Source organism: Anguilla rostrata, chromosome 2, assembly GCF_018555375.3.
Source record: "Anguilla rostrata isolate EN2019 chromosome 2, ASM1855537v3, whole genome shotgun sequence".
Classification (NCBI taxonomy): Eukaryota; Metazoa; Chordata; class Actinopteri; order Anguilliformes; family Anguillidae; genus Anguilla; species Anguilla rostrata.
This window is the reverse complement of record NC_057934.1, coordinates 10,812,514-10,835,001: the sequence shown is the minus strand read 5'-3', so window position 1 is coordinate 10,835,001 and position 22,488 is coordinate 10,812,514. Positions and strand designations below refer to the sequence as shown.

The window sequence follows — 22,488 nt, the reverse complement described above, 5'->3', positions numbered from 1 at the left end:
TTTGTATTTTACAAATAATTCCTTTCAGTGTAGGCAGTGCTGCTGCGGAAAAAAAATAAATGTAAAGAATTGCAATTGTATATTGTTCTATTTTATATACAATATATTTTGTAAATAAATAAAAAAAAACTTTTTTTAAATCATTTTTTTGTTGTGATACTGGTGGTTTGGCATGATAATCTATGTCCTGAAATGCTCACCAATTGATTAAATAAATGTAGAAAGCATATGAGCTTCACTGCTCTTAAACCGAGTTTCCTTTATCCCCCAGTAGCCAGTTGACAGAGTTCCAGACACGTACACTCACCGCTGTTGAATGCACTGAGAGCTGGCAGTCAGGAGAGGAGAACTCAAGTGCTGATTGGTCAAGCTGAGCATACTTCCCAGCAGGAAGTGCACTGACAGTCTGCATGCCTGTGTCACCAGATAAATGGAACATACTTCCCTTTAACCTAAGGCCTGTCTCTATGGCAATAATATGCAGTTAAACCTGTGAATAAGTTGTTCATTCTGTGAAATTTTAGGTGTAAATGGCTGCGGGGAAATGTGCAGCTGCAACAGGTGGTGCTGCCCGGAGCAGGAATGTAACTCCATTCAAGTTTGGCACAATTGAACTACTTTCATGTTTTGTGTACAATTTCATAATACAGTAACATAATAACTTATATTATATTACATCATAATAAGTAGGAAAAAATGAACGGACAATATCACATTGTGTAATACAGAAGATACATGTCTGTAAATGAATGTATTTTAAGAGTAATAACTCACATATTCTTGAAGATTAAGTATATTCAAACAAGTGGGTTGCATAGATATAGCAGTCATAAGGATATTGTGAATGTTTTTCATTCGAAAATGTGTTTAATAGTATTTATTAATCTTTAAAGTTGTTTTCAGCATCTTATCATGCAAAATTTTTCTCGGGGGGGTCAATGCTGCCAAATGTTATAAACAATTTCCTTAGTGTGAAAGAACAATGTAAGGCGGATACAGCCTATATTGGCTTTGGTTCAGATATGTAATTTGAAGAGACTCAACCATCTCCATGTAACCTAAGGTAACTCCAGTTAACTCACAAAGTTGGTTTTAAAATGATTATCCAAATAGACTCTTGTTCCTTTGAATCAAGAATATTGTGTGAAATGTCCTACAAGCCAATACAGAGCTGATGCCATAATATCAATGTGTTTCCTATTGTCATATCCTTGCAGTTTTAACTTCTTTTGATATTTTGGTGGTAAAATGTGCTTGATAGATCAGCTTTTAATAAAGACATTCAATGCGCAAATAGTTACACACGCAAGCACAAACACACATGCAAGCAAACACATGGAAAACACAATCTGTACATTTCTGTTAACACATGCTCCAGGTCTGCGTCATGTATTTAACGGTATTAAAGAATGCCTGATTTGTCCTGTGTATTTTTAATGAGTTGTTGTGACATGGGCCAGAACATATGGAGCAAGTTGGCGCCTGCAGTGAGAATTCCACTCTGCTTAACTTGGCAGCTAGCCTGCCTGCGAGCGAGACCAACAAATATGGAAGTTTCAACCTTGAGATGAGTGGAAAGTTCCCAAAAGCATTTTGGATGTTGTAGTTCGCAAACAACAACAATTTAGTGTATGATGAAAAACATCCCCTAAAATGACAAACTGTGTATTGTATGTACGTAGAAAGTTAAGTTAACTTTCAGAAATGAGTACAACCTTTGCACACCAAGCATTTGTAAACTTAGTTTGCTAACCTTTCAGTCACTAGACCTTTGTCCGACTACTACACAGTGTACACTGGATATAAAAAATATAGATAAAGAATTATGTTCCACCCATGAGTAAATAATTAAGCATGTGAATATAAATTAAATATTATAAGAGGCCACATTACTAAAGATGTGCACAAAGGTATTATAGTCAGTGTACAATTAGTATCAAATGCTTTGAAAGTGCTGTCTATATAGATTACATGTTGCCCAAATAACAATAATTGTCAATATGTCCAGTAATTATAAAGAAATGTGTACCTCAAGAGTATTTTCTCAAAATTGTCTTAGAGATTGGAGTAATGAGCAACTGAAAAATGCATATCATTATGTAGATTACAGTCTGGAGAACTCACAACTAAACAGAAATTTAAAGTACAATTAAAGAAGATAACATTTCAAATCTACATGCCATAATTGAAACAGTCCATGCAAAGATGTGCTAAAAACAGTTCAGAATATACCAACTTCAAGTACAATTTCACCTTTGACTACTTCAAAAATGAAAACAAACATAATCAAGATGATAAACATCATAAAATATAAGGACTGAAGTTAATGCTGTACATACACACCCTTTTGGCAAGCTTTGACCGCACTGTAAGTACAAACATGCATATGTTTGTCGCATTTTTCACAATAGGCACCTGTGGCTATAAAACCATATGTTATAAAGACAAACCCATAGGTAGCAGGAAACCTTTCCAGCTGTTAGTTCACTGAACATGCAATATATACAGGGGAAATGAGCCCAAGAGATTGCCATGAATGATGGGACTGAAAGGAATTTCTTTTTTTATTTCACTGAGCTTAGACAGAAGTTTCTGGCAGGTCATCTGCTCTGCTACTGCACGGACGGATTGCATGATCAGAATCATGATGCAAAGGGGATACTGTTGGAACCTTTTTTTAAACAAGCTGCCTCTCAAAATATCCATTGAGGTTCTCCTCATTGGTGCGCTTTGGACTGAAAACAAGGGGGTGTGTACAAGGTGAAACTGACCATGACCAATCGTAGCCTTTCCTAGGTGGCATACAATAACTTTAGGGATGGCACGGTTGGGCACCACATACTCGCGCCAAACTGTGGTAGACCTGACTGTGGCAAACACGCCTGCCACAGGCCACCGAAGTGGCTTTCTTTGGGGCCCTCCAGCACAGAGACACAGGGAGAAGATGTTAAAACAGTCCACATTTATTTGCAAGGGTCGGCAAGATGTTATAGCCGAGGAGCAGATGTTAACACACTGTCATGACAGAGAGGCTCCCCTGTGTGGGTGGGGATGGCAGATTTAACCTGTGCGCAGTGATTACCTCACTACGCACAGGTGCAGCCACTCCTGTTCCTGGGTCCAATTAGCCTGGCCAATTATCTAATTATTAACCAATTATCCAATTGGCCAGGTCTAATTAGCTTGACCCAGGCAGGTGTGGCTGCTTAAACCAGCCATCCCCACACCACATACCCCCAACGCCAAACTGAGGCCAGGGAGAATCCCTGGCCGAAGCCTACTCCCCCCCCCAGCACTCCAACCAAGCGAGAAAAAAAAAAAAACGAAACAAAAAAAACCAAGCGCCCTTAACACTTTAAGGGCCCCGGAACAGTCCAGTGCACAGCCGTGACCCTCCCCCGGATGATGAGGCAGCCCTCCCCCCTCCTCCCTCTCGGAGCGCGGGGATTCCTGGGCTGCTCAGCTGGTTGGTGGGGATGTCACCGGCTTGGGCTGTTCCAGGGGCTGTGGTGGGGTGGTTGGGCTGGTGGGCTGGCTGGGCTGGCTTCCTTGTGGCGCTGGGGACCAGGAACCCTTGCAGGTGTGGTGGCCGCCAGTCGGCTCTGCTGGAAGGCTGGTGCAGGCTTTCCCCTTCACGGGCTCCGGGCAACCCAACCAGGCCAAAACGATGAACTAAAACAACCAACAGACAAGGAAGGAAGCAATACGGCGCGGCCACTGCTTGTGCGCCGCCCGTAGCTGACCCGCCTTCCCGGCCAAGTCCAGCTCACGGCGCGACCACCTCTCGTGCACCGCCCGTAGCTGACCTGCCTTCACGGCCAGGTCCAGCTCCCCAGCGTCCCAGCTGAGGATCGCTTCCTTCCCCTCCGTGGTCATCTCCCGCTCCCCGCTTTTGGCCTGGAGGATCCGCCCAAAGCCCTGTCAGGAACACCGCAGCTGTTCCTCCTCCAGTGTGCTTCCTGGCTGGCCCTCCTGTGCCTCTTTCTTGTGCCGGAGAAGCCCCACGTTGGGCGCCACTGTGGCAAACACGCCTGCCACAGGCCACCGAAGTGGCTTTCTTTGGGGCCCTCCAGCACAGAGACACAGGGAGAAGATGTTAAAACAGTCCACATTTATTTGCAAGGGTCGGCAAGATGTTATAGCCGAGGAGCAGATGTTAACACACTGTCATGACAGAGAGGCTCCCCTGTGTGGGTGGGGATGGCAGATTTAACCTGTGCGCAGTGATTACCTCACTACGCACAGGTGCAGCCACTCCTGTTCCTGGGTCCAATTAGCCTGGCCAATTATCTAATTATTAACCAATTATCCAATTGGCCAGGTCTAATTAGCTTGACCCAGGCAGGTGTGGCTGCTTAAACCAGCCATCCCCACACCACACTGACATTGGCAAGCTGTGTTGGCGGGAAATGCGGTCAAAATTGCGTTGTGAAGGGACAGCTACAAAAATAGACTCACCTTAGAAATAAAATAGAAATGTGCCACGGAGAACAAGGTTACAGTGATAAGCTCCAAAACTGCAGTTTACCTTGGTATTTGTAGTTTTCATTAACATTTTGTACTGCAAAAAAAAATTAGCTACATGCCAGTGTCATATGTATATGTCTAAAATATACAATTAGGAAAAAATGAAAGTCTAATTAAACTTTTAATAATAAGTCATCTATATTTATTAAATAAATATAAATTGATTTATGTTGAGCAATTATTTTGAAGTAGCTCTACATAAATAAAGCAATACTTTATTTAATAAATATAGTTGACTGATGAAAAGCATAAAACAAAGTAATATTTCTAATTGTTACGAGGAGAAATATTTTCTCACTGAATTAATAGTCATACACGTCTTTACCGCCACCTGGTGTCCCAATAATCCTAACACAATTCCCAGACCATTTCCGCAACTTTTATATGACACTAGACACTGTGGCAATTCTTCGAGCACTTCCATTGACTTTTTGTTAGTATTGATAAAAAAAATTGCATTGCTCGTGATGATGATCAACATAAGTTTAATTTTCTGTATTCCATATTATTATGAATTCCTTAAAATGTTGCGTGCAGCTTTGGAGACGCCTGGATTTTTCAGATAGGCAGCTCATGACGTTCAGAAGAGCATAAAGGGACAATGCCGACCAGCATCATGTGATTAGCGAAAATACACGAGTATGTCCGATGTCTCAAAACACCGCCTCTCCTCGCTCGCAGATGGACAAGCTTTGCAGCAAAATAACCACGTGATATGAAACATATCACAATCCATCACACGGACGCTCAGGTAGGGCCTCAGATGGCTACTGCTGTTTGTGGCTAATTTGCAGTCGGTACATGATATACAGTTTTGACAAATCGTATAATGTCGTTTGCAATCTATAAATCTCTATGCACGTAATAAGTGCATAATTAAATGTTTTAGAGATTAGGTCGAATAAATAGCTGTATCTGATGTGCAGACTGGTTAACAAGCTCTCTATTTAAGGTGCTAACCATTTACATGGGGCCGTGTCGGTAGTTGTAGCCAGTTAGCTAGCCGTGCCAGGTAGGTTGCCCAGACGTCATCAGAGTAGAATTTTCGCCATGGTTTTTAAAGATCGGAGGTAAATCTGGAGACATTATTTCCTGGGCCAATTGCCACGGCTCTTGGTGTCCACTTAGCGCTCAAGATAGAAAATAGATTAAGTCCGCTGATGTCCGCCCGAAGGTGCTCGGGGGTCTCGGGTGTGGGTGGAGGCGCCGTGTCTCCAGGAATTGAAGTAACCGGGGCAGGGGAGCCGACGAGGGAACTCTTCGAGGCCTGCAGGAACGGCGATTTGGAGCGAGTGAAGAAGCTGATCACCCCGGAGAATGTAAACAGCAGAGACACGGCTGGGAGGAAATCGACTCCTCTGCATTTCGCTGCAGGTAAGGCCTCTTGGTAAACAACCATTGCACTAGCGGCGGACATACAGTAACGTTTCTGTGTTAGATTGCTGTCTTGCTAACAGTAACGGTATAGTCTTTACATACCTACTGGAACGGGGTTAGCAAATAAACGAATTGTATTCATAGCATTATCTTGGTAGCAAGAGGGAGTACCCGAACAAAACTGGTAGTAAAATAGGAAGCGTTCTCTATGGCAATTTAGGGTAGGGGGATAATCCTAACAACTGTTTGCTAAATTAGCCAGATATCTTGTGGTCTTTCTAAAGATAGCTAATTGGACTAGCTATGTGTCATGACTTCCTGTTGCATGTGAAAGCACTGTGACCACCTGACTATGCTCTGCCAGGCATGTCACGGTGATAGGTGTGTTGTACTTCTCAGGCTTTGGCCGTAGGGATGTGGTGGACTACCTGCTGCAGAACGGGGCGAACGTGCATGCCCGGGATGACGGAGGGCTCATCTCCCTGCACAACGCCTGTTCATTCGGCCACGCTGAGGTGGTAAACCTGCTCCTCCACCACGGGGCTGACGCCAACTCCAGGGACAACTGGAACTACACTCCGCTTCACGAAGCTGCCATCAAGGGCAAGATCGACGTCTGCATAGGTGAATTGTCTCTCTAAGTGGGCTAAAAGTGTTGGTATTTGTGTAACCTCGTTCAAAGATTCAGCGTTGTACAGCCATAACGCCTTTTCCCCACAGCTGCTAGAAATTAATCAGTGCTTATCTTAGACTCGTCACTTAAATTGTATTAAAGCTTAAAAAACGGATATCTGTGCAGTTTGAAAAGTTGATGTGGTGGAACGGCAAATTACATTTCAGCTACCGCAAATCTGCGTATCTGGGTTTTTGGCATCAATGTTTCTCTGGGACATTGGATTGAGTCAGTCTGTTTTAATTCCTCGTGTAGTGCTGCTGCAGCATGGGGCCGAGCCAACAATCCGAAACACAGACGGAAGAACCGCTCTGGACCTGGCTGAGCCCGCCACAAAAGCTGTGCTGACGGGTGAGTCAAGCAGCTGTTGGCTAAATAGGCATTTCTTTATTTTGGATGGTTCACGATGCGTTGTTACAATAATTGATTTTGAATGTTATTATCAATGCATGTAATATGTGAATGTATTTCCTCACACAGGTGAATACAGAAAAGATGACCTCCTTGAGAGTGCAAGGTACACCAAATCCTAAGTTCTGCAACTGTGTGAAGGGTACATCCAGTGGTGTTGAAACAACAGGCTGTTCACGTGTTTACTAACAGACTTGGTCACTTAAAGAGTCCCTTAATGATTCACTGTCCGGCTGACTGAGTAGCTCTAGCATTAATGAGAATGGCTTGCTGCAAAAAATATGAAATATGACGTACATAGTGTTTACAGAAGGTGAAGGGTGCTCAGTCAATTCTCGAGCACCCTGCTGTCATCATCTATCGAGTTTTTTTAACAGTGGAACTTTATTACATAGTATGCAGGCTTATCGGGTTATGGGTACATCCTGTTGAATAGCTTCAGTGGCCTGATTACTGGTGGTTAAAATGTGGATAATTTATGTTTGATTATAATTAACTTTGGCATTTGGTGTAAGCTTTAAAAAAATACCGATGATAACAAACTTTTAAGGTATTGAAAATGCATTTTAAAGTGGCATGCTACAGTCATTAATTCTGAGTTTAGTCAAAGCAATTAGCTGTGTTTGAAAGCAAAATAATATTTTAAAGTAATTTGCATCTCATTACTGGAGACTCTTTCAACCCTCACGTTTACTTTTCAAAAATGGTGCTGACAGGAGTAATTATTCCACTCCATTTTTAAATGTAAGTGCAGAAACATAATGCTTAATTTAGACGGACAATGCTGAGAGTATGGATATCAGTACTGGGAATGCTCCATTCTTCTAATGCTTATTTTCTAATTTCAGGAGTGGGAATGAAGAAAAATTGATGGCCCTTCTTACGCCCCTAAATGTTAACTGTCACGCCAGTGATGGAAGGAAGGTAATTGCCTAAATAAGCTCAATCATACAGTAGTTAAGATATTAGCTCAGCTTGAGTGTAGCTATCTCTTAAATAAATGTGTATGCTAACTTTATCGCAGCATTATAGCCGCAGTGTGTTTAAGTTGTCCCTGCTAGTTGCTATGGGGTTTGCTCACATCAAATATTTAATGTTGGAAAATCTGACATAGGCTTGCTGTGTCTTAGTAAACATTTGTATGTCTGCAACTTGTTTGTGATTTAAACTGTGCCCTGAAGTGGCATTGCGCTGAATGTTGTACTGACCAAAAGCAAGCTCTTCATCATTATTGTTTATTTGCTTGGTTGATACCCACATCACAGGCAGCTTACAGTTATTTTTTTACGCATCATCCATTTATTTTTTTTAAACTAAGCAATTCAAGTGCTACACTGACACTGACGCCTACAAGACCAGAGCCCCACCGCAACCTTCTCGGTGTTGGATTTAGCGGGACAGATAAGCGTGTAGTTTGAGGAAGGGCTGCGGCGAGCCTGTATTTGTGTGGAACGTCAGTCTGTCGTCTCCCCGTGTTTTTCAGTCCACCCCGCTGCATCTGGCCGCCGGCTACAACCGGGTGAAGACGGTGCAGCTGCTGCTGCAGCACGGAGCCGACGTGCACGCCAAAGACAAAGGGTGAGAGAGAGAGAGAGAGATAAAGAGAGAGATAGATAGAGAGAGAGAGAGAGAGGCCCTCTGTGCTCGTCCTGTTCTCCTTTACCGCTCCCCCTTTCACCCTCCCGCCCGTAACGCCCTGCTTTCCTTTCAGTGACCTGGTGCCCCTGCACAACGCCTGCTCCTACGGACATTACGAAGTGACCGAGTTACTCGTGAAGGTGTGTTGTTATCTTTCTGTGCTCAAGACTGCTAGGTCTGTACAAATTTGTTGTTTGCCAGAGCCACCCGATTGTTAAACAATGCCGCTGTTCAGATTAGTATTTCATTTGCTTTTAATGATTAACACTGATTATTATACTTTTTGTTGGCATGGGCTGTGTTTAACAGAATTTGATTTATTATTCCAAGGAGCAAGAAATCCCAAGTCCTATCTCTCAGTCTTACCAAGTATAGTATCGCTCTCTCTCTCTCTCTCAGCATGGAGCCTGCGTCAACGCCATGGACCTGTGGCAGTTCACCCCGCTGCACGAGGCCTCCTCCAAGAACCGGGTGGAGGTGTGCTCCCTGCTGCTCAGCTACGGCGCCGACCCCACCTTCCTCAACTGCCACAACAAGAGCGCCATCGACCTGGCGCCCACCGCGCCGCTGAAGGAGCGCCTGGCATGTGAGCGCCGTCCCCCCGGAGGCCGACAGGCCCGCCTCCACCGCCGCCGCCAAGGGCCGCCCTCACTCCTCCTCACCCTCCGCTCTCTCTTTCACAGACGAGTTCAGGGGCCACGCCCTGCTGCAGGCCGCGAGAGAGGCGGACCTCGCGCGCATGAAGAAGCACCTCTCCCTGGAGACCATCAGCTTCAGGCACCCGCACACCCACGAGACCGCACTGGTAACCTGTCGCCCTGCGTATCTACTGCGGCTCATGGGTGTTGTTCACTAGATGGATCTATAAACTGTATATTTGTAAACGTGTTTTTTTTAAAAATTATGTTTGTTGGGTATTTTCATATTGAGTATAAATATGAAATATGCCATTGTCAGCATTCAGTCCATTTGCTTGTAATTTCTGGAGTAGGATGACTCATTTCAGAAATTTCTGAGCTTATTTTTTAAATTTATTTACTTTCTATGACTTCTTGATAGAAAAATACGGACTGTCCATGCATACCGATTAAATGATTCCCTCTCACAAAATGAACGGTTGTACAGGCTAAAGGTGTAAAGATTCCTGTTAGAGCTTCTGTGCACTGCAGTATGCTGTTACATGGTTAAATTAGATTTTTGTGTGGGATGCTTTCCCGTTCCGTCTGCAGCACTGCGCGGCCACGTCTCCTTACCCTAAGAGGAAACAAGTGTGCGAGTTACTGCTGAGGAAAGGAGCCAATGTGAACGAGAAGACCAAAGAGTACGTAGCGCCACGCTAGCCAGAACACAGCTGTGAAAAGAGTTCATACGTTTTGCCTTCGGCTCGTGTTTTTCATTAAGCGGCGCATGCGAAAATTTTTGCTAAATTTTCTCTCGATTTTTCAGCTTCTTGACGCCCCTGCACCTGGCTTCCGAGAAGTCCCACAACGACGTCATCGAAGTGCTGGTGAAGCACGAGGCCAAAGTAAGTGCAGTCCAAACGGAGGGGTGGTTTGGGGCCTCACATCTGTAACCTCACATCTGTTTGTTTCCGAGCCTTTCTCCTTCTGCGGCACTTCCCAAATTTATAGGATCTCATAGCACACCACTCTCAAAAGCAAGCGACGTAGTGACGTGTCAACAGTAGGCCCAAATGTTCTTTCCGGGTTCTAATAGAACCATATCTATTTTACTGACATTTATTTAGGCTTTTGTGAATAGGATTTGTTCATTTTTCTTCATTGAATTCTTGTATTCATTGTTCAAGTTTAAAAAATCTTTTGAAATTTATTTGAACTAAAACGATTTTTCACACCGCACACCTGGCCTCACCTGATGGTGCAGCGGTTGGGCAACGCTGCTGTAGAGCGAGTATCTGAGTGTCCCTCGCCTCGTCCCCCGCAGGTGAACGCCCTGGACAACCTGGGCCAGACGGCCCTGCACCGGGCGGCCCACTGCGGCCACCTCCAGACCTGCCGGCTCCTCCTGAGCTCGGGCTGCGACCCCCTCATCACGTCCCTGCAGGGCTTCTCCCCCTCGCAGCTGGGCAACGAGAGCGTCCAGGAGATCCTGCAGCGTAAGGAGCGCATAGCGCCTGAGTCCCAAAATTACATTCGGTATTATGTAAAGTAGGCCCCCTTCACCAATGTAAGGAAACTTTAAAATGAAAGATCTTTATTTCCCCCCCCCCACACATAAGATACAGGGTGTCAGACGGGGTGTGACGGCTGTTAATGCTTGAAAGCACTTCTCTGGCCCTCGTCGGCTCTGATTGCCGACGACGCGCATGTTTTATTCATGGCAGAGGGAGCGTTCGTCAGGAACTCGGACACCGATCGGCAGCTGCTGGAGGCCTCGAAATCTGGAGACTTGGACATCGTCAAGGTAATCAGGAGGAGGGACGCGGCTCCGCGGCTCTCGGCGTTGCTCTGCATAATTAATCCGACCCCCGCGCGCATTCTGAAGGGCCAGATTAGCCCGCGGGTCCTTCCGTCGCGCCGCGCGAATGCGGGGATGAGCCGCACTACAGGAGCCGAGACGCGGAGTGGGCTCGCTGATTGAAGTGTTGAGTCTGTCGACCGTTCGCCCGGTGTCTCTTGTTTCAGCGGCTGTGCACGCTCCAGAACGTCAACTGCCGGGACGTGGAGGGGCGCCAGTCCACCCCCCTGCATTTCGCGGCGGGGTACAACCGCGTGGCGGTGGTGGAGTTCCTGCTTCAGCACGGCGCGGACGTCCACGCTAAGGACAAAGGGTGAGGCTCCACCCCCCCCCCCACCCCCCCGTATCCTGTTGGACACACAGCTGGGCTTTGCTCAGACGTTCACTGAAGCTTATTTATAAAGAAGAACTGACTGACATAAAGCTGTCTTGGTAATATGAAGGCTTGGATTCCATGAAAAATGGAAAGATATTGTTCTTGTGTTATTGTATTGTTTTTCCTCCACAAACGTTGTTCAGCAGGTCAATTGGTGATTGCCGAACTTGTCAAAACATTTTGTGAAAGGGGAAAAATGATGCAAGATGAAAAAACCGTTTTGTTAAAGTAAACGTTAAGCCAGCCCCTCCGCCCCCACAGCGGCCTGGTCCCCTTGCACAACGCCTGCTCCTACGGTCACTACGAGGTGGCGGAGCTGCTGGTCATTCACGGCGCCGTGGTCAACGTGGCGGACCTGTGGAAGTTCACCCCCCTGCACGAGGCCGCCGCCAAGGGGAAATACGAGATCTGCAAACTGCTGCTGCAGGTACGGCGGTCATGCCCTCCGGAAGCGCCTGCTGTGGGTCTATTCCAGGCAGTGCTGACGGCTGAGGGCTTGGGCCTGGATCAATACTGTCTGTAAGAGTATCCCCCCCCTGAGAGATTCACTATGGACACTGCATTGTGTTCATTATGATTATTTAAATTGCATATCTTTGTACAAAATTGCTTTAGCCCCCATGTGATTCAATGAACTGCAAAGTTGGCTGGCTGCATTGGGCACCTGCTAGGCTAACTTAAGTGAAGCCGTTAGCTCGCAGTAGCAGCCGGTGAGGGGATCGCTTCACCGTTTTTTCGCCCGCAGCACGGCGCCGACCCGACCAAAAAGAACCGGGACGGGAACACCGCGCTGGACCTGGTGAAGGACGGGGACACGGACATCCAGGACCTGCTGAGGGGCGACGCGGCGCTGCTGGACGCCGCCAAAAAGGGCTGCCTGGCCCGCGTCAAGAAGCTGTGCCGGCCCGACAACGTCAACTGCAGGGACACGCAGGGCCGCCACTCCACCCCGCTGCACCTGGCAGGTCAGCGCGCCCCGCCGCCCGCGGTTACCACGGCGATTCGCGCTGGTCGCCCAACCCGGCCTGCGATTTTCTTAAAGGGCCCCTCGGTCATTCTTTGAGAAAATACTACCAGAAGGGAAATGTTAGCTTAAAGAAGAAAGACGTTTAAAAACAAAACAACCTTAAGTATGAATTCAGGCATGCAATGCCATGTACTGGGTCAGTGATTGTCCAACTAAACTTCACCTGGGGCTTATATCCACCAAGGTCTTTATAATGAAGATTATGTATCAATGAATATGAGTGATACGCGTAAGCTGAAGTGTTTATTCACAACAGTCCAGACTTAACTGGTGCTTAAATTGATTGCGAAGCACGCTACAGTGCAATGTATAAGGCCAGACAGAGTGCGTTCTTTCATTTTATGTTGATTAAAAGGATGCAGAACTGATTGTCGTTTAACGCGCTGTCCGTTCCCGTGTCCCAGCCGGCTATAACAACCTGGAGGTGGCGGAGTACCTGCTGCAGCACGGAGCGGAGGTCAACTCGCAGGACAAGGGGGGCCTCATCCCCCTGCACAACGCCGCCTCGTACGGGGTGAGTCCCCGTAACCCCGGGAAACGCTTCCTGGGTCACGGTCGCTACGGTAACTCCAGATACCCCGATGTAATGAGGGAGAGCAGGTTCGGAAGCTTCAGAGAGTCGTCGGTTGGAAAGACGAGCTCCGGCTCGCGCGGCGAGGGAAGGGTTAAGGATGGAGATGGAAGGAGAAGCGCGAGGACGGCAGATTGCCGCGTTCGTTTCGTGCGTCTCCGAGGGCCCTTGAGCGGCGAGCGGGCAATCACGACCGCGGCCTTTCAGAGCCGCCCGCCGCTCCCGAAGCGGCCGATTGCGTTTCGCTCAGGACGCACGTCTCCGCCGCTCGCCTCGCGCCGCTCGTTCAGATTGCGGAGGGCCGGCGCGCCGTGTTCCGCGGGGGCGGGGTTTTTTACGTGGCCGGCATTTCGAGAAGGAGGGCCGGCTCTCCACGTTAGAAAGGTAGGTATTCGGGCTCCTTTCCTCTGTCCAGTCGCAGTGCTATTTAACCCTTTCCCTTCCCGGTCACCCTGGGCGATGTGGAAAGCGTGTCTTTGGCGTGTTTTCACCTGCTGCTGTGCTTCTGACGGGCCTTTGCACATGGCACCATCGTGAATGCTTGCTGGCCGTTGGAGATGGGTGGGGGTGGGGGTGGTGGGGGGGGGGAGGTGAGCTTGGGAGCAGGGGAAAGGGTTAGTTGGGGTGAGGGGTGGGGGGTGGGGGGAGGGGGGGAAAGAAGCGTCAGGTGACTCTTGGGAAAGGAGCAGCCAACCGAGAGCAAGCGGCGTGCGTGTGTCTCGTTTCCAGCATGTGGACGTGGCGGCTTTGCTCATCAAGTACGACGCATGCGTGAACGCCACCGATAAGTGGGCGTTCACCCCGCTGCACGAGGCCGCCCAGAAGGGAAGGACCCAGCTGTGCGCCCTTCTGCTGGCGCACGGGGCCGACCCCACCCTCCGAAACCAGGAGGGCCAGTCGCCGCTGGACCTAGTGACGGTATCCACGTCCTCTCGGTGTTCTCACAGCCCCCCCTCCCCACCCCCCAGTCACTGTTCACCCCCTCTGCCGGATCAGGGGACGGCCTGCTCCCCACCCCACCCCCACCCCCACCCCCACTCACAGCCAGCCGTGTCAGTCCCATCGCGCGGGTGGCGGATGCATTAAACCGCTCGGCTCACACCGCCCACGCACTGCGGCTGCGGGCACGCTTAGCATTCAGGCTGCTGTGGATGCACTGGAACACCGCGGTCAGACTGCAGGCTGTGTCTCTGATAATACCAGTGTGTCAATAATACCAAAGAAATTATGCGCCTGCAGTTCAGTTAAGGTAATATGTTAATGGATTTACGTCTCTAAACACACTACTTTTCAGATTTTTAAGTTGACGTTGTTTTCTCTGTTAAACAAATATTATGCTAATATGCTACCAATTTTACCATTATAGTAATAGTATTGCTTTAAGGTAGTTAATTGTGATTTTATCCTGTTAAAATGCTGTATGCTTGCATTCAGGTATTGAGGTAACTCCAGAGCTCTTCTCTGTGGGTGTAGCCGATGTGGTTTAATGCATCTCTGTGCCCGTTTCACGCCTCCATTCTGCTCGACATCAGCAGCCTCCGGACTGTCACATCCAGCTGAATGCGGCTTATGGCCTTTAGATGAATGCCAGGGGGATGCTGGGAATTGTAGTCCTCTAGGCCTGCTGTGGAGGTTTTTCCGCTGCTTGACGTCATGTTGCACCAGCGCATGCCAGACGCGCCCGGCTGCGTTCGGGCGTGAGGGTTTCGCACGGCATCCCGGGCGACCCCGGAGCCGGTGCATGTGACCGTCCTCCCGTCTCCGCGGAGCTCGGGTTTCCACGGCGCCGGAGGTGACGCGTCGCCTTTCTCTCCTCGCGTCTTCCAGGCCGACGACGTCCGCGCCTTGCTGACCGCGGCCATGCCCCCCTCCGCGCTGCCCTCCTGCTACAAGCCGCAGGTCATCAGCGTCTCCGCCTCCGCGGGCGTGGCCCCCTCCGCCCTTTCAGCCGGCCCCACCCCCCTGCCCTCCTCCAGCGCCATCGACAGCCAGGCGGGGGGCTTTCCAGAGCTCCTCCCCCTCCTCGCGCCGTCTGGGGCCGAGGGGCCAGTCGACAAGAAAGAAGAGGGTGAGTTTCCCTCAACGCTCACTGTCACACTCCTTTTTAACCTTATGAAGAGGAGGTTTTTAGGAATGTGTTTTTCAAAGTTCTATGCCAGTGTTCTAGAACTGTAGTCAGTTACAAGTAGTGATTGTTACATCAGCAGTAGAAGGTTCAGTTAAGAACATTCTAATTCCATATTTGTGATCTTACACCTTGAGGAGCTCACTTACAGGACCCCTGCTAATTTTCATCTCCTCCTCAGTCAACCAGCCTTCAAGAGGTTTCCAAAATGTGTTCAGGCTTGAAATACGAATGTCTGAAATGCTCCTCCTGTCTTGATGGTGTTTTGACTGAGGTGGATACCATTTAGCTGCATGGGTGCAAAAGCAATGGTATGCCTAAAAGGTGTACTCTGCAAAGGGCTATAAAACGGCACACTCACGGTCCCTCTGGACCATTGTTAATGTATGACTAGAGCTGTGTAACTCCAGTTTGACGCAAAGTTTATTTCTCTCTTCTCAGTTCCAGGGGTTGACTTGAGTATCAGTCAGTTCCTCCACAACCTGGGCCTGGAGCATCTTTTAGAGATCTTTGAACGAGAGCAAGTGAGTCTATATTTCAACCGCCCCTCTTTTCACGTGCAGTCATTTGTTAAAATCTGTCGGACATATCTGCGTACGCCATCTTTATTTATTTTTTATTTCTTGAGTAACCTGAATTCCTGGTATCCCATGTGGGAAAAGCTGTAGCGTGTGTAAGAAATGGGAAACTGACAGCTGAATTCTCTGTGTACAGATCACCCTGGACGTGCTGGTGGAGATGGGACACAAAGAGCTGAAGGAGATCGGCATCAACGCCTACGGGCACCGGCACAAAATCATCAAGGGGGTGGAAAGGCTGATCGCGGGACCGCAAAGTACTAATCACAAACAACACTAAATAATGCCTTCTTCACTTGCTGTACAAAGCACAAAATGCACCAATAATACCTTAACTTGCAAACTGTCGGCGATGATGGAGGTTTGCCTTTGGTTGCTTTTTGTGTTGTCAATAATGATATTCTGAGTTATTTCGCAAATAAAACTCTGTGATTCTTAAAAGCTAGGCTTTTGTTACTACCCATTTTCGAACTCTGAAATTCAAAGGGCACTAAGTTTTTAATAGATATATTTTTATTATTTAGTGTAGAGTTAGTGTAGCATGCTGGATTTGCTCTTTCGTCACATGATTTTTTTTTTCACTTTTACACACCTGTAAATATATTGGGATGCGTGAAGGCCACACCTCTTTAAGTAACCATGTCCTCACATTCGATGTGCTGCAGGTCTGAACCCTTACCTAACTCTGAACACCGCTAACAGTGGAACCATTCTGATCGACCTGGCCACAGACGACAAGGAGTTCCAGTCCGTGGAAGAAGAGGTACTACCTCACCACTCAGAATCCACGATTGCTTGATCCATGATTTAGATTCACCAGCGTTTATGAACATTATCTTTGAAATATCAGATAATATGCTGTTATTTTCAGCGTACTTGTGAAGTTGGAGAAGGGGGGGCGTTCTTGACGTTGATTGTAATAGTCTAGAACAGCGTCTTTTCATATGGTAGTCTTTTAAGTCGATGGGTGTTTTTGGCCATTTTCCAAAACTGTTAAAGAGAATTTTGTTAAACCACTAAGTATACCTGGAGCCCTGTTGGGCTCCTGGAAAGACTGGTATATTTGAAATGGTATAATCTTTGTGACACTGCATTTATTTTCCTGTGAGGGTATATCTCTGAATAACTTGGTGACTTTGCCCGAGGGCACTGCGATGACGAGGAGCATATTAATCTTCGAGCCTCCACCTGCTCATCAGAGTAGATCCATCACCTGGAGCCACTAGACCATGGGTGACACAGACAGCCAAAATGCTGAGCATTTAGCTCCCTGTGGGAACATGCAAACCTATGTGGGATTTACCCCTGTGGCCAACATAACACCTGCAAATGCATGCCTTCATTATGCCTGGCAAAAAATGCCTTCACTGCAGTAGAGTGTTGGTGGGAAAGGAGATTTAAAAATGTGTCTGTTTTTTTTTTTTACAGATGCAGAGCACGATTCGAGAGCACAGAGATGGCGGCCATGCTGGGGGTGTTTTTAACAGATACAACATTTTAAAGGTGTGTGGATAATTTTATTGTCAGATTTTTTTTTTTTTTTTTTTTTTGCCTTGGCTGAGTAGTAAATACACAAATGAATAGCCGTATCACTTTCATACGCTGCTGTTGCCTTTTAAACTTGCCCTTCGCTCGGTGTATAGTTTGTATCTATATCACGTTCGGCCTCGTGTCCCTGTGGAGCCAGTGGGACTGCCTAAGAGGACCCCACGCCATGCTGTACTGTAGACCTGAATGAGCATGCTGCTCTAACAAAAAGCAGGAACTTAAAGAACTAATTCAAGTTCTGCTTTTTCACTGTTCTCAGAAGTTGCTTGCCAAAGTCGAGGGAGTTTGTTTTTACACAACCTGTTTAACCTGCCAAGCTTGTTTCCTGTAACTCCCAGTTGCTCTGAAGCATGAATGACCACAGGCCTATTTCCTATGGATGACCTCTTTAATCGTATCGTGGTCATACCATTTTTTTTTTTTTTTTCTAAAATTCATCGAACACACACATGCATGGGTGTGGTAGTATGGTAATTATATGCATTATTTTATCATTAAATGCCTCCAATTCAAAATTCTTGTGTCAAAGTTTGCACTGAATGTGTCGTTTTTCTACCTTAATTTTCAGATACAGAAAGTGTGCAATAAGAAGATGTGGGAAAGGTATACTCATCGCAGGAAGGAAGTATCTGAAGAGAATCATAATCATTCCAACGAGCGAATGCTGTTCCACGGTAAGTGTGTGTCCGCCAGTGGAGAAAGCCAGCTTCCATGTCTGGAGAACCAGTGGATCCAGAGTTTATTTCTGCCTTGACATTTCTGCCAATGTTTCTGAGCCTTGACAAAGGAATCGGCCTCAATCGTGGTTGCGTGTTGGTTTCCAAAAGTAAATAACGTACAATATTACATGAGGACTGGTCTGGCCCTTGTTTTCCTTCATCTCTTACAATTTTGCTGGCTGTAATTTTTTTGTACATTAAAAGTTTTGTGCGATTCCAGAGCTGGTCTTAGCGAATCCCTGGCTTGCAGGTTCTCCGTTCGTGAACGCCATCATCCACAAGGGTTTCGACGAGAGGCACGCGTACATCGGAGGCATGTTCGGAGCCGGGATCTACTTCGCGGAGAACTCCTCGAAGAGCAATCAGTACGTCTACGGGATAGGAGGGGGCACGGGGTGCCCCCTGCACAAAGACCGCTCCTGCTACGTCTGCCAGAGGTTAGCCACGCCTCCTTTCTCTCTATTGGTCCACAGAACTGTGTTTGAATGCTTATTTATGTACCGTATTTATTGTTCCGTTTCTGATAACTGAAAATATTATTGACATTTTTGTATTGCTTTATTGATTGATTTGGAACAAGATGTTCCAGATTATGTAATATGAGTAATAATATAAAAATTTTAACTCTTTGTCTCATCCAGGACAAGGTAACTAAACTTGGATGCTTAACTCAAATGAGTTTGCAGAGAACTGTGTTTTCATAATTTCCTAAGTTCTAAAAAATAAGTTTAAAATTATTCAGAAAAAAAATTCAAAGCCATTAAGCTGTTTCAAAAGAGGATAGAGGGTAAGTAAAGTTCTAAGACATGCGAAAGAACGCCCTACATATCAGGCATTCCTTCAGAACATTCTTAAAAGGCTTCATTTTGGCCATGAAAGGATTCTTTTGACTCCCTCAATGCCAAAAAAGGGAAGGAGATGCAAGAAATACAGGGTGGAAATTTAGTCCTGTGACAAGTGCATGGCATGCGCATTTTCCTCTTATTTTCTTGCTATTGGATGAGAGGAGAAGTGAAAGGATCTACAGAGGCACAATGAGCCCAAAAGCTCTAAAGAACACCCTATACCCTGTTTTCTCCAGTCGTAATGCTGAGAGCACCAAGTTGCCTTGGCGTTGAGTCATTTTTTCAGGGCAGGAGAACTTGGTGTCACTGGCTCTTTGTTGTTTTGCCGTGACTGCAGGCACCTGCTGTTTTGCCGCGTGACCCTCGGAAAGTCCTTCCTCCAGTTCAGCGCCATGAAGATGGCCCACTCCCCGCCCGGGCACCACTCCGTCACTGGCAGGCCCAGCGTCAACGGACTGGCCCTGGCGGAGTACGTCATCTACAGAGGAGAACAGGTACTGGCGCCTCACCGGTCACATGACCTACCGCTGTGGGGCGACATGGCTCAGGAGGTAAGAGCGGTTGTCTGGCAGTCGGAGGGTTGCCGGTTCGATCCCCCACCCTGGGTGTGTCGACGTGTCCCTGAGCAAGTTGGTGAGTGAGTGTGTGTGTGAATGGGCGAACGAGAGGCATCAATTGTAAAGCGCTTTGGATAAAAGCTCTATATAAATGCAGTCCATCCATTTACTGAGCATCTATGTGTGATTCTCAAGACATATTATGCTTCATCTGGTGACAGCTGTCACATAATGTATAGCGACTCTCTCTCTCTTTCACAAGGAATGAAAGTGCCGGATATGAAAGATAAGGGTGGTATTGATGGTTCTGCCATTATTTATGTTTGTGCCTTCCTTTCCAGGCCTATCCAGAATATTTGATAACGTATCAAATAATTCGACCTGAGGGGGCTGCAGATGGATAAATTCAGAGGTCAAAGGTCAGCAATCAGCTCTGGACCAACCCTGTTCAGTTTGTCACATGAGCATTATGAGATGGAACCACGGCTGTAGTTATTGCATGTGGAAATATTTATACAGTGTATAAAGTTTCTCTTTTCAATCATTTTTTTTTTTTTTAACTGTTTATGATTCCTTCCCCTTCCCAATTTGGCTGTATATGGAACTGCGTGATTTAATGATTTTGTGATTTTTATTTATTGTTTATTTTGTTGGCTTGTTCTAATGTCCATATTTGGAAAAGAGTGTTGTTTGCACCGTATTTGACTTCTAATTCTGTAATGGGAAAGCTGGTGGAGAGCAAAGCACAGCTAAGATTTGAATTATTTATTTTATGAAGCTGTTGTGTATATATATTTTTTGTACTAGCATGTTAATTTATTTGCCTTTGTATTATAAGAATAATACATCTTAATGTTAACTGAACAGAGTAATTTCTCCTCTGAATCAGCAGTTGAAAAGAATGAATCCCTTTTCAGCAATTGCTGAGATGAAATAGCCAGCTGTGCTGTGTTTGGTGCAGGGTCTCTCTGTGTTTGTAACCGTGGTATTTTCATTCATAATTAGATGAGGAGTGGAGAGAGAAAACAGACAGCACTCTGTTGAATGTCTTATCAGTCTGTTACGGTAACCAAGGTGATCTTATCTGCAGAAATTTGCTTGGTGAATAAGCATTGTAAATGTTTCAGAACACAGGAAAAAAAAGTTAAAAAGAAATGCCTCAGACATTTTTTTCAGATTGACCCATGAAAAAAATTTGTTTTAAGTTAACAAGCTTGGAAATTGATTTTTTTATATACAGTACACTCATTTGATGGTTGAGTTGTCTGCAGTGCAAATAATGTAGCTAACTGGTATGTGACTGACTTTTGTTATGGAAGATATTGTTGGATGCACTGTTTTGAGTTTGTCAGAAATAACGTGAACTTGACTATGGTATCATTGCAGAATGTTTCTGAAGCACTTGTTCTTTGTGCATGGTATTCCTGTCATGTTCAATCTTGTGATGTCATATATGGAAAGTATCTGTTTAACACTACTTCAGTATCGTGGTAAATTTATGGGAAATTCTCTTCAACCCCTGTGGCAACCAAATAAAAGAAATAATATATTATTTTGGTATGTATTTTTTTGTTTTGCCTCAGATATGAAAATGCCGTTACTGCTGTTTGATGCTGTCTTATGATTTAAACAGACATTTCAAAAGACTTCCAAGGAACATAAATGTGTAGTTGGGAAGGCATTACTGGCCATAGTATTTTGAAGTTGAAAAAACAGAAGTTTACAGGGTACAGCAAAGCTGCGGTCAGTGCAAAAAATGACCCTACTTTGAGATGTCAGAATTCTGCTGAAATCCTGGAGGGTAAACCAGTTTCTGCTAACCTGGTTTGTGTATGTTAGCTGTTCTAAATCAGAACCCTGACTACTTGTGCAAGGAAGAGGACAGAATCAGAAATAAACATTGAATACACATTTTTAAATCGGTTATAAACCATGTATGTTTGTATTTATCATTGTATCATTGCATTTATATAGCACTTCTCTAAATGCTCAAATTACTTTACAGTAATGAGTGGGAACTCACCTCACCTGCCACCAATGCAAATTATATGTGAAAATTATAAAACATACATGCAGATTATTATCTTCACCGAATGTCCTGGCTTAATGACCTCATTAGCTGTATGCTTGTTGGTTCAATTGTACATTAGGCCATAGAGAGATACTTCATTTTGGTACACAAGAACAGTCATTGAAGCTGTCATTGAAGAGTCAAAAAATCTATCTTGTGAAAATGTGAATGATTTGGCATATTAAATAACCTACGAGCATACTGGCATGAAAAACTATCCTCCTTGTTATAGCTGCTCTATGGAGTGAAATAAATGGTTTTAAATCCCTACAGATGGTGCTGTTGCCCGATTTTGGGGTATGTTGGGTAAGTTCAGTATTCACTCAAGCAAACTGAAAACTTGTGCTTAAAATAACTGCTGGTGAAATGTGTTTGAAGTGCAGTAATTGACCTGTACTTTTGTTTCAAAACAAAAATATTTAAAAAACAATTTAACATCATAGAGTTCAGTGTATATATTTTTATGTGGATTGGTATTTAGAAAGGACAAGATGTATCAGAATAATTTTGGTGTGTCATAATTTGCTATGTATAGGAAGAGAGAAAGTACATTTCTAGTAGGCTTATTCTAACAACCAAATGATAATACCCATCAAATCAATGTTAAGAAGCCTGAGAAGGGCTAAGTGGCAAACAGAAAAAAAAACTGAGTTTGTCTCTGGAATATAATCTTCTGGCGTCTTGCCTGCTATTACCAGAGTTCAACGCCATTTAGTGAAAGCTTAAGATGATGCCATTTTCAAAAGACTTATTTTGAAGTCTATTTAGCCGGTATGTGTTCAAGGCAATCACTCAACACTGGTGCTCTTACAAGTGGCCATTAAACTGCTATGTGAAGAATGTACTTTGTAGATATAAGATATCTGTGTTTACTGTGCATTAACCAAGATACTCCATATGACTTGGAATTTCATTAACAGTATTATACAACGTAGCAATTTGGCTTCCATGTTTCCGCAAAATGGTT

General features: G+C 45.6%; 1 protein-coding gene across 2 annotated transcripts; it reads left to right on the top strand.

Annotated features, from left to right (window-relative positions):
* The first annotated feature begins 5,143 nt into the window (after window positions 1-5,143).
* LOC135246064 (poly [ADP-ribose] polymerase tankyrase-2) lies at window positions 5,144-21,002 on the top strand. 2 transcript variants are annotated; one of them, XM_064319561.1, is made up of 27 exons: window positions 5,144-5,901; window positions 6,304-6,528; window positions 6,833-6,928; window positions 7,058-7,094; window positions 7,837-7,912; window positions 8,472-8,566; window positions 8,700-8,766; window positions 9,026-9,212; window positions 9,310-9,431; window positions 9,856-9,947; window positions 10,073-10,151; window positions 10,571-10,742; window positions 10,971-11,050; window positions 11,272-11,417; window positions 11,742-11,907; window positions 12,226-12,445; window positions 12,912-13,021; window positions 13,808-13,996; window positions 14,906-15,146; window positions 15,645-15,727; window positions 15,918-16,038; window positions 16,447-16,544; window positions 17,210-17,284; window positions 17,898-18,003; window positions 18,299-18,485; window positions 19,231-19,387; window positions 19,792-21,002. In XM_064319561.1, the coding sequence occupies exons 1-27, from the start codon at window positions 5,688-5,690 to the stop codon at window positions 19,852-19,854; spliced, it is 3,504 nt and encodes a 1,167-aa protein (XP_064175631.1). In that variant the 5' UTR covers window positions 5,144-5,687; the 3' UTR covers window positions 19,855-21,002. The 2 variants fall into 2 exon arrangements, with proteins under 2 accessions (XP_064175631.1, XP_064175642.1); XM_064319572.1 differs by lacking the exon at window positions 13,808-13,996 and having other exon boundaries at window positions 5,149-5,901.
* The last annotated feature ends 1,486 nt before the right edge of the window (window positions 21,003-22,488 follow it).

Excerpts from the sequence above, each read along its gene's own strand:
- LOC135246064 (XM_064319561.1), top strand. The coding sequence starts at position 5,688 with ATGTCCGCCCGAAGGTGCTCGGGGGTCTCGGGTGTGGGTGGAGGCGCC. Across the intron at positions 12,446-12,911 it reads CACCCCGCTGCACCTGGCAG|CCGGCTATAACAACCTGGAG; the intron begins GTCAGCGCGCCC and ends CCCGTGTCCCAG. Across the intron at positions 19,388-19,791 it reads TCATCTACAGAGGAGAACAG|GCCTATCCAGAATATTTGAT; the intron begins GTACTGGCGCCT and ends CTTCCTTTCCAG.